Source organism: Natrix helvetica (assembly GCF_964273705.1).
Source record: "Natrix helvetica genome assembly, chromosome: 1".
Classification (NCBI taxonomy): domain Eukaryota; kingdom Metazoa; phylum Chordata; class Lepidosauria; order Squamata; family Natricidae; genus Natrix; species Natrix helvetica.
In genome coordinates, this window is record NC_138548.1 from 90,044,920 (window position 1) to 90,060,557 (window position 15,638).

General features: G+C 35.9%; 1 protein-coding gene across 1 annotated transcript in view; it reads right to left on the reverse strand.

Moving 5' to 3' along the window:
- Positions 1-423: 423 nt before the first annotated feature.
- The window catches only part of ANO1 (anoctamin 1), a 124,173-nt gene continuing 108,958 nt past the window's right edge, over positions 424-15,638 (reverse strand). The window contains exons 22-27 of the mRNA XM_081934152.1: positions 15,251-15,396; positions 13,216-13,368; positions 11,937-11,989; positions 10,133-10,317; positions 7,926-8,031; positions 424-6,308 (exon numbers count right to left, since the gene is read on the reverse strand). Coding sequence (XP_081790278.1) covers positions 6,048-6,308; positions 7,926-8,031; positions 10,133-10,317; positions 11,937-11,989; positions 13,216-13,368; positions 15,251-15,396 — 904 coding nt within the window. The 3' untranslated portion in view covers positions 424-6,047. The remainder of the gene's footprint in view (positions 6,309-7,925; positions 8,032-10,132; positions 10,318-11,936; positions 11,990-13,215; positions 13,369-15,250; positions 15,397-15,638) is intronic.

Below are 15,638 nucleotides of genomic sequence, written 5' to 3' on the forward strand. Positions count from 1 at the left end.
ATATGGAATACCATAATTATATGTGGAAAATATATAACCATATTTTCAACCATATGATTCTGGGCAAAGATCAGTCAAGGAAAGCCTTATCTGGAAGCACCCCAAACCTCAATTTTGGAAGACGATCTTCCAGATGAAAAGAAGTAACAGTGAATGAAGGCAAATATATGTGTCCCAGGATAATGATGCAAAATCAAATTTGAGTCAGTCACTAGGACCAGAGATTTACTCTTCCGACTTTCTAAGAAGTAACAATGTTTTTCAACACTTATTGAAATGCTGAAACATAAAACCTTTTCAATTGACATATTACATAACTTCCACACCGTTCTCCTCTCCTTTTCAAATGAATGCAGAATGGCATTTTATGACAAAGTTTAAATGACTATTAGTTATAGAAATAAATATTCAAAAAAAACTAGAGAGCTTTAGTATGCATTTACTTTTCTTTAAAAAAAAAGAGTCCATGAAAAGGAACATTATATAATTTTCTAGATACAACATTATATACAAAACCCTTTTTCAAAAAATGCAGTACAAAAGAAACTATAAAAGAGTCATAAGCAGTTATTATTTTTAATGATCTAAAAAAAAAACATTTCTAAGTATATAGTTCTTATTTTAATTGGAATGTCAGTATTATGCCAACATTTTAAGATAATGTTTTACGTTTCTTTTAGTTTCAGATCATCCCTCTAACTAATTCAGGCTATCCATGTCAACTTCATGTTCATAACCTATGAAACGAACAGTACATTCTTCCTAATTTATAGTGAAACTAATTGAAATATAATAGTTCAGTATAAATTATACCTGAATATATATTAGCTAGGAAGACTAATAGTAATACAAAAATCAGAGAAGGATTAACTGGTAGTTGTGAAAAAAAGTAATTACATCCTAACTTACTATTTTCTTGATTCCCTTATAATCATGCCCATTTACAACCACAATCTGTTTACAATTGTAACTCGCTCTCCTCAATGTTTTTGTATTTTGTTTTGGCTAATGAAGAGAAATGAAACCAGCTCTTGCCTTAATACTGAATGTTCTCAGCTGCTCTAATGTTGCATAATGCTGTATTTACAAACAGAATTGGCAACAACATTCCTAATCAAGAGTGAGTTCTGTTTTTCATCTTTCCTCTTCAAAAAAAATACATTGGTAGAGCTGCAACAGTGCTTCAGATATGAAGGAGAAAAAAGTGTGAAGGCTTATGTACCCACATCTGTAACTTCTTAAAGCAGCTATGACTTTTCCTGGTTTGTGTAATTGTCCTCTACCATTGCAACGCAATTCAAAATTTATTGGAGGAGTACTACATGAATTGATTTGCAGGCTTTCAAGAATCCCTTCCGAATTCTAAGCGCTACTATTATGCAATAGTCTGCTCTGCTCAAATTTGGTGTGTGTGGGGGTTTATTATTGTAATAAATAATTCTCAGTAGTACCTTTTAATACATTGCTTCAAAAAAGTTGGGTAACTGAATTCATAATTAAACCAAGAATTATATAATTGGTATTTTGCAAGTTCGGCTTTTGTTGAAAATAAACTTATCCTGAGTTGGTGATTAGTGAGTCTGTGGGTATGTTTGGTAAAGGGGAAGCTCAGGAGCTCAGAATGCAGGGACAGAAACTATAATATCTGTATCTGTATGCACAAATGTTTATTTACATTAGAAAATATATAAACTTACTGAAGCCTGGAACAGATTAAGCTTTAAATCCTGGTGTATGGCATCACGTCTAACACAAAACATTTTTGACTATTGCAAGAGGAAACAAACCTCTATCTGCATCAAGTAACAAAAAGAAGTGTGAACTTTCATTCACAATATCCAGTATCTTTGGCATTTGAAATTCACTCTGAATGCTTGCATATTTAAATCCAAATTAATGCATACAGGTCAGTATATAAACAAATTGTTTTACTTTGTATGAGGCTCTTAGTACAGCTAAAACACATTTATTGGATTATGTCAAATGTTTTCTTTCATGGATTCTATGTTAAGAAAGGTAGATAAGGCTGATTACATTTATAATAAAAGACTAATATGATTTTAAAATAAATGACATTCCTGCAGTTCTGTTTATAAGAAGCAGTTATAAACAAAAAATAAGCCCTTTATTCAGAATAATCTTTGGCAAGAGTATTATGTTTGGACAAAATTTCATTAACATAATACATTTTCAATTACACAGAGCATCTTGGATAAATTATATTTAAAAAGAACTGAATTCATTTATAATTTATATTAAAACTAATAAATATTATAAAATGGAAATTTTGCTTTAAATAAATTTGCAACAAATTTTTAAAACTGAAATATAACAGTCTTGGGCATTTGCTTTCTGAATAAACCACAAAGTAGGCTTACTTGCAATATACAGATACTCCTCGACTTACAACAGTTCATTTGGTGATCATTCAAAGTTCAAAGAAAACAGTGACTTATGACCGTTTTTCACACTTAACAACCGTGTGACTAACTTAACAACCACAATGATTCACTTAACTGTGTCATGAAAAGTTGTAAAATGGAACAAAACTCACTTAACAAATATCTCGCTTAGCAACATAATTTTGGGGTTCAATTGTGGTCGTAAGTCAAAGATTACCTGTAGTCCCAAACTAGATTAGTCATCTATACTACACAACTAATTTGTTATATTTTGTGATGTCCTTATATTACGGCAAACTGTTAATTAAAATCATGCATTCATGAAATCTGCATGGCTAAAGTGGGAGACTCTTGAATAGGTTTTATTTTTGGGACAGTAAATAGGAAAGACTGAACAGATGGATTGTCAAGGAACACACACACACTGCACTGGTATCTATAATTCTTATTTTGATTTCACACACCTTAATTGTGTGTGAAACCTTCTCTTTAATTAACTGTTTTCAGCAGTTAATTACCCGCCCAAGGTATCTGGACTTTGATAAGAGAGCATCCGCAAATACTTGGGCTACAACCTAGACTTGAATGTTAAAACAGCCCAAATCCAAAAATCATTCTAGCAGATGGTAATGGCAATCCACTTCAGTACTGCTGCAAGAAAGCAGCATAGTGTCAAAGCCATTACTAGACATTGAGTGTGACTCCAAGGACACTCTGTTTTTTATCCTAAGCAAAGGGATTGATATACTAGCTGTAACTGAATGGTCTTCCAGGTTTTGAGTTTATAATCCAGCTCTGCCTCTTGGATTACCTTGGAAGGAAGGTTGTCATGTTCCTTGGCTGCCTAAGCCCTGTCAACAGTGCTATTTGTTTTCAAAAGTTTGGCAGAACCAGAGTATGTGAAGTTTGCGTTGTGATAATTAATTGATTTTCCCTTTTCCTTCATTTCTCAAATTGGATGCTTCCTGTCAAGAGTCTAATAGATACTGCTGGACTTTCAGCCTGAATGAAGAAGCAAATACTGCATGCTGATTTTTCTCAGGAAGACAATGAAGGCTGAACATCTTTATATATCTGTCCATGATACACCTGCATCTCATCAATCTTTTCAACAATATAACATATCTGAAAAATTCTGAATACAAAAAGCATTTGGAAACCAGTTGGAACAATTTTAAAGAGACAAGGGCAAACTACGAAACATACAAACATGACCGTCAGACCTGATGAGACCATGACATGTATAGATTGGTTCATGTTTGCCATCCATATCAACAGGTGACTGTTCTACCTTGGTTTGCACATATAAAGGCACCTTTTTAAAGTGAAAATTGTCTTGAAGGACTATCTTTACCAGGATTTATTCCTGTTTTGGCTGGACTTTGATATGCTCAAAACTGCATTACAATATGCTGTTGTGGCAAATCTTAGGATTCACTGACACACAGTAATTGGATTGCTGTTCATAAGTTCCATGACTTTCCAGGAAAAAAACTTTTGTTATATCAAAATCTGTATTGTATTTTTCTCTATTCACCACTTTGGTTTGCTAGTTTTTTGTAACATTTATTTCTACCTTCATCTCCTTGAATTGTTCGTCTGCTTTTGAAGATTGCAAAGATTATAAATTGCTTCTCCATTCCAAAGCAATTTTAATGAGTGTGAATTAAAACATTTAGCTCTTTGAAGAAGCAAAATAAAGCTAGGCTTCATTGGAAGTCCATTGTATTTACCTTTTCATTGTCATTTTTGGATGTTCAGCAACTAGTGATGGGCAGAGGGGAACCTTCCTTTGAAGCGAACTTCTTAATTCTGCTAACCGTTTTCACTTCCTCATTTTAAATATTATCTGAATATTTTTTAAAAAACATATAACCTCAAAAGAAACAAAAACAAAATGCCACTTATCTGACTGTTACCATAATTTAACATTATCATTAGTGGATCACACCTAGTCCCTTCAAGGTATTCCCATGCAATTTACTAGCAATGCATAAAAGTAATAACTTTACATTGTTGCATATTTGCTACATTAATTTCCTGTACTGCCTCTGAACAATTGCACCAACTATTTTACTTTTCATTTATTAATCTATTCTCAGTAAATGGTATAATCTCTTAATTTGGTAATTGTGAATTGTGTGGCACTATATTTACTTTTTTGTGTTCTGAATTTGCTTCTGATCAATCTTCATAAAATGATTCTATTATGAGGACAAAATTGCACATGTCTACTCTGCTCTCTCCATGATACTCATATCTTATAACCTCTATAATACGATACCTACTAAGAAAAAAATGAAGGCCCACATTTCACTGGAATGGTGCTCAAATGAACTCTTTGACCATTTCAATGTGAAAGAGAGCAAGACAAGTGAATCAGACTTGCAAAAGGCAAAGACGTTATAAATATGGAAAAGAATAATATCTAGAAATGAGCTGCTGAGCCAAATTATTTAATATATAAGAGATTATGAGCTACAATAGCCCTATGGCCAGTTAAATGACAGCATCACATTAATTATTTTAGAAAGTTGTAATGTCTTTAAATATAGTATGTTGGCTTTACTGAGAAGAGGTGACATAGAACCATAATTGAGAATACATATAGTTAATGTGATCCTTCAGCGACTAAGATTCCAAGTTTGTGGTGGGCAGTGCAATTTGCTAGTATTTGTGTGTGTATGTAGGTTTGTGTGTGTGTGTGCTCTTAATCAGGACACTTTTTCTTCAAAGGTCCTTCAGTGTTTGGAGAAATTGTGCTGATGCTGATATTCTTTTTGTTCTCTGGAATCCATTTCTGGAATGTGCACTAGACACTATGAATTACTAAAGTAAATGCCCTTCCACAAATTGTTCATCTTTCATAGAAGATATGAAAGACAGTCAAGTGATTTGCTCTCATTAGTGTTGAGACTAAGATTACAGTGATTCGAGTCTGACTATTCTATTCACTAGAATAAATGAAATGAGGATGGAAGTGACGAATTGAGGCAAGAATCTCAAATGGAAAACAAAATACTCTTGCTCCTGCATTCACTTAGGAGAAAATACAGGGTATTCAACATATCATCAAGGAAACTCAACAGGATTTCTGCTTGTGAAGAAGTCGGCAGATTCACGTCAGAGCTTTGTTGCCACAGCCTTGCAAAAAGCACTCCACAGTATAGTATTTAGTATTATTATTATTATTTGCATATTGCAAGACCCCAGATGCAGCTTATCAGGAATGGGTGATTTCCTATTATTCCAATATTTGTAGTTTGGTTCGTACATTTTATCCTAGTTTAATAAATACGCTAATATAAAATTCTCAGAGAAGAGTCTACAGAATCCTATCTCCTTTTAAAAAATAAAACAGTGATAGCTCTAAGCTAACTATGCAAGTTACCTATCTATTTATAGATGTAAAAAAATCCCTGCATTATTTTTGTGCAAAAAAGGAAAGAAAATTAAAAAAAGAAAACTTGTCAGAAATAGAATATGGTCCTCCCTGTTCATAAGAACATTATTTCTCACATAGATATAAGCAAAACAGTCGCATATGCTTAAACATGCACCAGGTTGTTAAAGTATGAAGTTCTATTATTGTAAATATTGGCTGCTTTATGAATGGAATGCCCCAGCATAAAACACTGTCTTCTTCTATACCTCAACATGGCATGAGTGACAGGAAGACACACTCCCTCTATGGCTCATTGATGACTTGGGACTGTGACTGTTACAGTTTTCACCTCTCCTTTGATCCTTGTCTCTCCAATTTTCTAGCAGCTGCAGCTTTCCTTGTTCTTCTTTCATGAACACTTCTACCATGAGAACTTTCTCCTTGTGAATCTGCTGACTAATGTCCTTGGGAATGTCTGGAATAATCCAGTCAACAAAGTCACTCATAAACATAACCAAATTCTGAAAAATAAAAGCAAAAGAGGAAAGGTTAACCAAGTCAAAATTATGACCTAATTTTTAAAAAGAATTAATATCAATAGCTTTTTAAGAATTCACATAAATTTGGGATTCCCAAGAATGTGTCAGGAGGTGAGAAATCTTGGCTGTGGTAGTCATCCAACAGATACTATTGTTCTGACCCAGCCTTAACAGAAGCAAGAAACAGACTCCTTGTCACGAAAAACCCCTCTTTATTTACCTCTTGTGTATTAATGGTATTCAGCCACTGAAAAGTCCACGCAAGAGTCCTGCAAGGAGTTAACTGCAGCAACAGACCTTCTCAGTTCCTTGTGATAATTGCAAGTTGTGAGCTCTCAGCCAAAAGCCTGCAAATTAAGTTCTGGCAAGCAGTCTTTGTGGCACGAAACACAATGAGCAAAATCTTCAAAAATACAAACTGTTGTCTCCTACGACAACTACTCCCCTTTCCTTCTATTTATTCCCCAATCACGGAGTGGCTATTCAGCGTCCAGCTGTGCTTTGCTTCCTGAGTAGACACCTTGTTCTCTGTTGTTCATCTCTCCTAACTGCTCTGTGCACAAGTGCATCTGGAACAGGCCCTAGCTGTTCTTCCTCCTCACTCATATCAGCTTCCAAAGGCAGCTTCCTCTCTGGTTGCTGGAAAATGTTGGACGGCCCTGGCTCTATCTCTGCGTCCGACGCAGAGCATCCATCAGAGCCTTCCCCAGACTCCAGAATTGGCCCAAGTTCCTTCCCAACCTCCTCATCCTCCAAGTCTGCTGCCAGCTCCACTGCCAGCTGGTGGGCCACAATTGATGGAAGAAAGATGGCCTGTGCTGAACAATAAGTGATGCCATAGTGAGCATCCTCAGATTGCCTTTGTTATTATCCATGGTGCTCTCAAAAGTGCTAGTGCTGGCTCCACTTTGTTACCCAGCCACACAACCAATGATGCCGAGTACAAATGTAAACCTTCTGTTGGTCCAGACAAGAGGAAAAACTATTTAATTTATGTGACCTTTGTGACAACAATAAAAAACAGAGGTTGAACACCAATGGCACCTTTATTTTCTTTCCAGAGCTGTTAGCCTCCCAAGTAGACTAGAGAGGAATGCTACTTTACCATCTCTTTTTACCACCTGGGTGGATCCCTTCTATGTTTCTTTCTCTGCCCATTATTGAGGGGCAGGCTCTCCCTCTTTTTTATTCCCTAGGGAGCATCTCTTCCCTTCATCATTCAAGATCATTCTTACCTACTGTTACAAGAGACAACAAATGGGAACAGCTGAATCCTCATATGGGCAGTCTTCACTGAACTGCTGGTATTCTGGTATACTCGAGAGTCTCTGTGTGCAATGCAACAATTTCTGCCACAGTGCAAATCTTGAAGTGCAGTATTTTCATAAAATTTACAATATAATTTTTATTTTACTGTAAATGCTTTTTGTGTAAGAATAAGGAATTTGACAATGTTGTTGATACCTAGTAGATAAATATGATATGGACATGGTCTTTTTCAAATAATGTTAGATATCATACTGTCCTAAAACACAATGTATTCATTTTATTATGGTTTAATTTCTAGGGGAAAAAAGACAAATTTTGATTGTACTTTACCTGAAACACTATTACGAATGCTAATCTTGCTGCAAGCACAGCCCAAAAATCTTTTGCAACGTCATATTTATTTTCAGACCATGGAGGTTCTCTATAATCTTTGTATCTGAAAAAAGATTAGAATTGAGAATCAGAAGGTTCTGAGAAAAATGTATTAGTTCATGTCAAATTCTACATATCTATCTATCTATCTATATATCTATCTATCTATCTATCTATCTATCTATCTATCATCTATCTATCTATCTATCTATCTATCTATCTATCATCTATCTATCTATCTATCATCTATCTATCTATCTATCTATCATCTATCATCCATCCATCCATCCACCTACCTACCTACCTCCATTCATTATCATCTATCATCTCTAACTAAAGTCAGTGTGTCAGTCACTACATTGAGTTTACTGCTGATGTTGAAAATATTGTTATGCTCATTTCTTTTGCTTTACCAGAATAACATGTTAGTGAATTGCTGTGCTTCCATGTATTTTGTTGAAGAGATAGGATGCTCTATGTGTTTTGCATAACATATTGGAGAAAAATGTGAAATTATATTAAAAAAACAAGCTTTTCTCAGAGTCTAGAAAAGGAAACACTGACTGAAAATCCTCTCCAGAAAAAGGATTGGCTTGCTATACAGCAGACAAGTATGCAGCCATTTATTAATATTTGAATGGAAGGACATAGAAAGAGGAATGCCATGAATATTATATGTAAGGCTTTATAGTGCAGTGAAACAAGCGTAGGGCAACCTGACTAGGGTAGGGACAGCAAACGTATGGTCTTTCATCTCCCAGCAGTCTTAGTAGAATGGCCAATGACAGATACTGGGGGTTGTAGTTCAGAGGCATCCTACAAGGCTATCAATTCCCCTCCCAAGTCCAACTGGCTAAGTAAGCGGGAAGGAGAATGAAGCAGAAAAAGTGTCTTAATACAAACTCTAAGTAGTATCATTTAATTTAAAAAATAGGGAAGATATATGAAAAGTAGATACACTGGAATTTGGGATGCAAAGTGCATACATTCTGAGAATCAAGAAAGCAGTTTTGTGGCTATCAAAATTAGATTCATACAAGATATGGAGGAAATATATCAGAGCAATTCAGGGATTTATTCTAACATAAATGAAACTGAGCAAGCTTATGTGGTAGTAATTAATGAATTAGTGAGATTTTATCTCTGGTTTATTTAGAGGTCCAGCCACAATTCAATGTTGAAGACAAATTAGGGCTTACAAAGATCTGGCATATAAAGGACTGCATTTAGGCACTTTTTGAATAACGGAGTATAACATTTATAATATTTGAAAGACTCAGATGACCTAATAGAGCTAGATATGTTCTTTGAACAGGGTCTTCTCAATATGCCCATGAATCATTATAGCAGCTATGCATTTTCTTAGCTAATGGAAATTGTCTCTGGTACTATTTGCATATGTATGAAACAGTTTTTTGACGAATTAGTATAACCATAATGGAAATTTAGAGGCAGAGGGGAATAAAGAGCAGTGACAACTTTCCCTTTTAAAAATTATATTGTAGTATTGTGGATTTCTGTGTCAAAAGAATATTAGATTAAGGAGCATATGGCTACTGGGTTTTTAAAGCTACATATCTGCTAATATGCTTGATTCATTGATGAGGTGATTTAGGATAGCTTTATTGTATTGTGTGTATGTATGCATGCGTGTGAGAGAGACATATGTTGGCAGAGAGTAGATCCAAACTAATCATAATGGATCAGAGAAGTACTTTTGTAGTTCTAGACCAGGGGGCTCCAAACTTAGCAACTTTTAAGACTTGTGGATTTCAACTTCACAAATTCCTCAGCTAATCATACTGGCAGAGGAATTCTGGGAGTTGAAGTTCTCAAGTCTTAAAGTCGCCAAGTTTGAAGATCCCTGGTATAGAAAGTAGCTCATAAAACTGTCACAGAAAAGACTTTCTATTTTCAAAAATGGGGTTCTACTAGCTGAATTTTTGTGCCTTTGACTTTACGTGGTAATTGGAGGAGGGATGGTGTTGACATAGAAGCAAAGGGGGGGAAGGCAGCCTTATCTACAGAAAGATGGCACTTTTCAATACATAGACAGCCTAGAATAAACACACTGAAAATTAAAAGAGACTTGATGAGATGCATGACAATTAAATATCCTAGGCATGGTCTAGGGAAAGCTGTTTCAAAGAAATGTCATTATATACCTGCATATTTGCACTGGATAGCCAAGCTCCATATCATCTTTTGGAGCAGTTCCTCTTTGAAAATCGCTGACATTAAAATAGGACAGTGTATGGTTCACGAAGCCATGCATGGTGCCACTCTCACTGTACATATACAGGTACACGAGGCGTGGAATGAAGTCAGATGTGAATGAGATCACAAATGCCTAAGCCACAAAAGTAAAGAATGAGCGCAGATATTCAGGCCACACTTCATTACATAAGCAGACTCAATTGTCTTCTCCCCCAGCAGGGACTGCCATGAATCAGGCTGGTTCAAACCATATCATTGGATCAACAGGCTAATGGTTTTCTTTGCACCATGGTGGTTTGAGATTCAAACTCTAAAAGTGCAGCAAATTAAGCAGCTGAAATTGACGGGGAAAGCTAACATCAGGTGGAAAAAAGGTTATAGGCATTTCAACATTGACATCCTTTTAATTGCAAAATTCTTTCAGAAAACAGCCCCAAATTTCCAACATTGCTATTCACAATATTTTTGCTACACACATGCATCCCCCCCCACTATCAATAAACAAATACTGTGTGGGACACTGATGTTTTCATTATGCTGCATGCTGGGGGCAATTTTGAATCACTTTTGCATTCATTGTTTTGAAATTGGGCGCTTTTTGTGCAAATGCTCCATTTAGAGGTTTTATCAGATGCACAAAAACGTGACAAAGAGTTTTATTTGGATCCAGAAATTTAATACTTTTTATCTTTCATAATTAAGGTAAATCTTACACGAAATGTTTGGCTGTTGTTCTTAGGGCAGATACCATCTCAGAAGAGAGAAGAGGGTTTAATATTTAGAATAAAAAGTGGATCTTTTCCATATGGATCCATAGAATTGAACAATTTTCTTTGGCTTTAGCATACACAACTTTTTCTTAACCTGTAGGCTAGCTTGTCAGGCTGCAGGTTTCCCAGTGATGCTTAAGGCAATTTGGGAGTCTTTATTGGGGACCTGATATCGTTTCATTTTCTCCTTTTTTTAGCTGAAAATTGTGCTGCCAAACGTTGGCCATTTGGCTTTTCTGTCATTTTCCGTGGGGTGATCTAAAGAGCTACAGATTAGATCAGAGGTGGGTTGCTGCCAGTTCGGCCCAGATCGGGTGAAATGATAGTAGCAGCGGCGGCATGCTGCGCCCACCCGCTTCTGCGCATGCGCAGAAATGTTACAAGCGCACCTGAGCATGCCCAAACCGGTAGTAACAAAATTGGCAACCCACCACTGGATTAGATGCCTGCTAGTTGCTCACTTTTGTTTTAGGAAACGTCTTTATGATGTCAACACCTACAGAAAAACCAATTCCAACTTTCCCTTTTGACCTAATAGAAAAAGGACAAAGAATGCCATGCTTAACAAGCCCAGGAGCAAAACAAGAGAAGAATTAATGTTGGCATTCAGAAGTGAGAAAGCTACAGTCTGGAAACACAATGGACAGTCAGTGAAGGATCCGTAGGTCTTGAGGCCACGTTGCCACGGAGCTGCTCTAGACCATACAGGAAATAGGAAACGAAGTCAAGGGATAAAGGAAAAGGAGGTAATGGATAGAAAAGATGAGCCTCTTGACAAAAGAGAAGCATCTGGAGCATATGTGAGGGGGGGAAAAAGTTGGAGGAGCTGAGGTTAGCCCAAGGGTCAGCCCATCTTTATGGCTGCTTTTCCAGGCATATTCACACTCTCCTACTTTAGCCATTCTAGGGTAAACCTTTAAAATAGTTGAATAGAAATGAAAATTTTGTCTTCATATATATTTACAGGGGGGAAAATACTTACATTTATGATCACAGCCAATTTTCCTACCCCTCTGAGGATATTATACCATATTCCTGGGAAAAGACAAGCAAGCTATTCAAAAGTATTGTCGCAAACACTGATAACAGACTCACCGATTTGGAAAGGACTATCAAGGTCATCTAGGCCAGGGGTTTTTAAACTCTGTCCCAGTGAACCCCTAAGGTTGGGGCTGTGTGAGAGAGTAGAGGCAAAAGTAAATGCAGCCACTGTTCTATTCTTATAATTTTGTCCTTTGATCAGAGATGCCAGGATCTTTTTTCTACAGCGCGGAAAAGTCTAAAAACTCTTGATCTAGTTCAATCCACTGTTCAGTGCAGGTTCTACTTCTAAAGCATCTCTAACAGATGAATGTCCAGCATCTGTTTCAAAACCATTAACAAATGTTTCACCTAACAACAGAAATGTTGGGCTCAGATGTGGTCGTAAGTCGAGGACTACCTGTAATTGCTTCATAGGATCTGGTCTGTTAATGCATATGTCACTAATACATCATATATAATAAATTATTTAGATATTATAAATAAATAATAGCAACGGTATTAACTTTTTTTCATCCTTTCTTTAGTTCAAAGTTTAAAGCGAAATATATTTCTTTTAATATCTACTGGTGAGTTTGTTTATTTCTAGATTACAGTATATTCCCTCATTTCTACATTCCATTCTATGGGGTAACATGGAACTTCTTGTCATTCCCCACCCCACCCCCCCAATCTCTTTTCTGCATTCCAGTTTTGCCTCTGAGAATCTTTTACTTTTTGAACAGGTTAGTGGATGCATAGAAGGATGATTCAGTTCTGCTGGTAAATGATGAATTTGCTACAACCCTTTGTTTGTGCTCTTCATTTAAGTCTTTAGCCTATTGAAGGGGCTGGGAACCAAGAGACACAGATTCTTTGGTAGTTACAGTGAAGTTTAGAATGCTTTTCCTAAGGATGTCAAATGGCCCCTTCTTTCTATGCCTGCTGGCATGAAGTGAAACCCTTAAGGAGAAACATTTTTTTGTTCAATTTTTCATGGTATTTACACTGATTATTCAAACATCTATAATTACTTGCATTCCTTTAGTAAAAAAATAAAAACAGGATAGAAATCAAGAGAAGAATAACAGAGCTTTCCTAGCTGTTGAGATCAGACTGTCACAAATAAAGAACACTAGCTAGTATTTAGTGGTTATCTTGCATAAACCAGGGCACTCAATTTTCTGTTTCTAACCAATATTTACAAATTATAGATATTATATAAATAATTACTAACTTACCTATATCTTTAGCTCTCACTGCAACTGGCCTCCTAAGCTCAGTGACAAATTTCTTTGCATCCAGACGTATCTCGATGATATTGTTTAGTAATGCAAACAAGGGAGCCAATGGGAAGGATGCAACAAACAGGGTTACAAAACCAAACTGGATTACTGAAGATTTAAAAAGAAACTACTATCAATTACCAATTTTACTCTTGTAGAATTTGCTTTCTAAAACACAACCTCCCTGCAAATCAGTGAATATTACATACTACACACAAATTATATGTACTTCTGTGTTTGAAATGTTATACTATTTGCTACTGGCTATTTTATATAAATGTATATATTGTGTGTGAGCATTTCTGGATAACATTTCTTTTATTTAACTGCATGCTGCTTTCACTTTTTACAATACTCCCACCCAAACTTCCACTAAACTATGAATCTACCTATATTCCTAACACAAGAGAAAATAATGTATTTCATGTAGTGGATGTAAGTCTATGAAACCTAGTACATTTTTTACTTTTAATGAGCTACAAGATTCTTTGTTGTCTTTGCTTTAATAAATTAACTTGATTTATTTGTATATTTATTTACTTTGTTTAATTCATAAAGTTGCCCATCTCACATATGTGACTCTGGGCAGCCCATACATTTAAAATAGCAAAAATAAAAAATTATCAAAACAACAAAACCATTAAAACATTTAGAACAATTAAAAGCCATAAACAGAAAACATGGGAGATTCAATCAAAATGTTACACACAATACAACTGTTTTGTGGGCTCCATATTCCCATGGAATTCCCAGTCCCCATGACAAAACCAAGTTTTCAGAAGGCCAATAGGGTTGGGATCAATCTCACTTCAGGGGAGATGATGTCCCAAAGACTGGGTATCATGGCTCTCTTCCTAGTTCTGCTCAGATGAAGCTCTTTAGCAAGTGGGACCCATAATATATTCCTTATGCCAGGCCTGATGAGATGGGTAGATGTAACTGGGAAGAGACAGTCCCTCAAATAACCATCTCCATGTAGATGTCTATGGATATTCTCAGTCATCCAGGTGCTTTTTCAAGAGTCAACTGAACTTTCTGGTCTTTCTTTGAAGAAGTTTTGCTTCTCATCCAAGAACAGCACTCTCTCAACAGACTATCTCCAGTCTACAACACAGCCCTTTCAATAGTTCCAAGAAGGCTCCATACCCATTTGCACCACTCAGATGACCCTGATGACACAAACAAACCTCTGGGTGGCTTCAATGACTCTCTAAAATAATGCAAATGACCAGCTGTCTGCAAGGAGTATAAATCCTTCCATTTCCACCATCCAGTCAGAGCTGAAGAAGCTTCTTGGATGAGAAGTGAAACATCTTTAAAGAAAAACCAGATGGTCCAGTTGCCTCTTGAAAAAGCACCTTTGGGACATACTCATGTAGGGCTTTAAAGGTCATAACCAGCACTTTGAATTGAACTCAAAAGCAAACTGGCAGCCAATGCAGCTCTCAGAGCACAAGTGCAACAAGCACTAATCTGGTGGCATAAATAACTGCTCAGGGTGCTACATTTTGCAGCACTTGAAACTTCTGAATGCTCTTCAAAGGCTGTTTGTAGAGCATTACTGTAATCCATTTGGGATTGGATTAAGTATATGCGAGCTGAACTTTCTAATCAAGGTTACTCCTCTGGAAAGTATACGTATGAAACTTCAAATAATAGAAACTTCTTAAGGGGATAACATATCTTTTGTTATTGAATCATAATTGCATGAAAAAAAGAAAGAACTAGAAAACTGGAAAACATAGTAACAGTCAGGCTGGATCAATAAATCCGTTTTGAATGTCAATGGAGATTCTGAGCTGAAGAGGTTTCTGGGATGAGAAGTAAAACATCTTCAAAGAAAAACCAGAAAGTCCAGTTGCCTCTTGAAAAAGCACATTTGGGACATCCATTTTAAATGGATAATAAAATATTGAATGGATAAAACTCTGGTTCAATGCAGAAAAGGTAATCAGCTAGGAAACCCCACTTTAAATAGTTTAAGTCTTACTCATTTCCATGTATTCTGGAGTAAGTCCTGCAAAAGGTTCCAGATTATAGTCTACTTCATAACGCTGTTTTTTCTTCAAATGCTCTTCATAATCTACAGGACTTTGTCGTTTCAACTTCAAGTACCTTATAAATTTTTTCATTTTCCTAACAAGAATGAGGAAAAATTAATTGCTTTAGATGGCTTATATGTTTTGTAAAATCATTTTGAGATTTGGTTCTCCATTTTTAGTATTTTATTGTTCTTTTAGAAATAAAGCAAATTCCCAAATTATTTGTAGCTGAATGGCAGTATTCTATTCTAGTATCTGAAATGGTATCCAAAGAATCCTGTGAAAATGCCCAACACTTTTAATATACACTCCCTCACTGTTTTTATGTTATCTGCA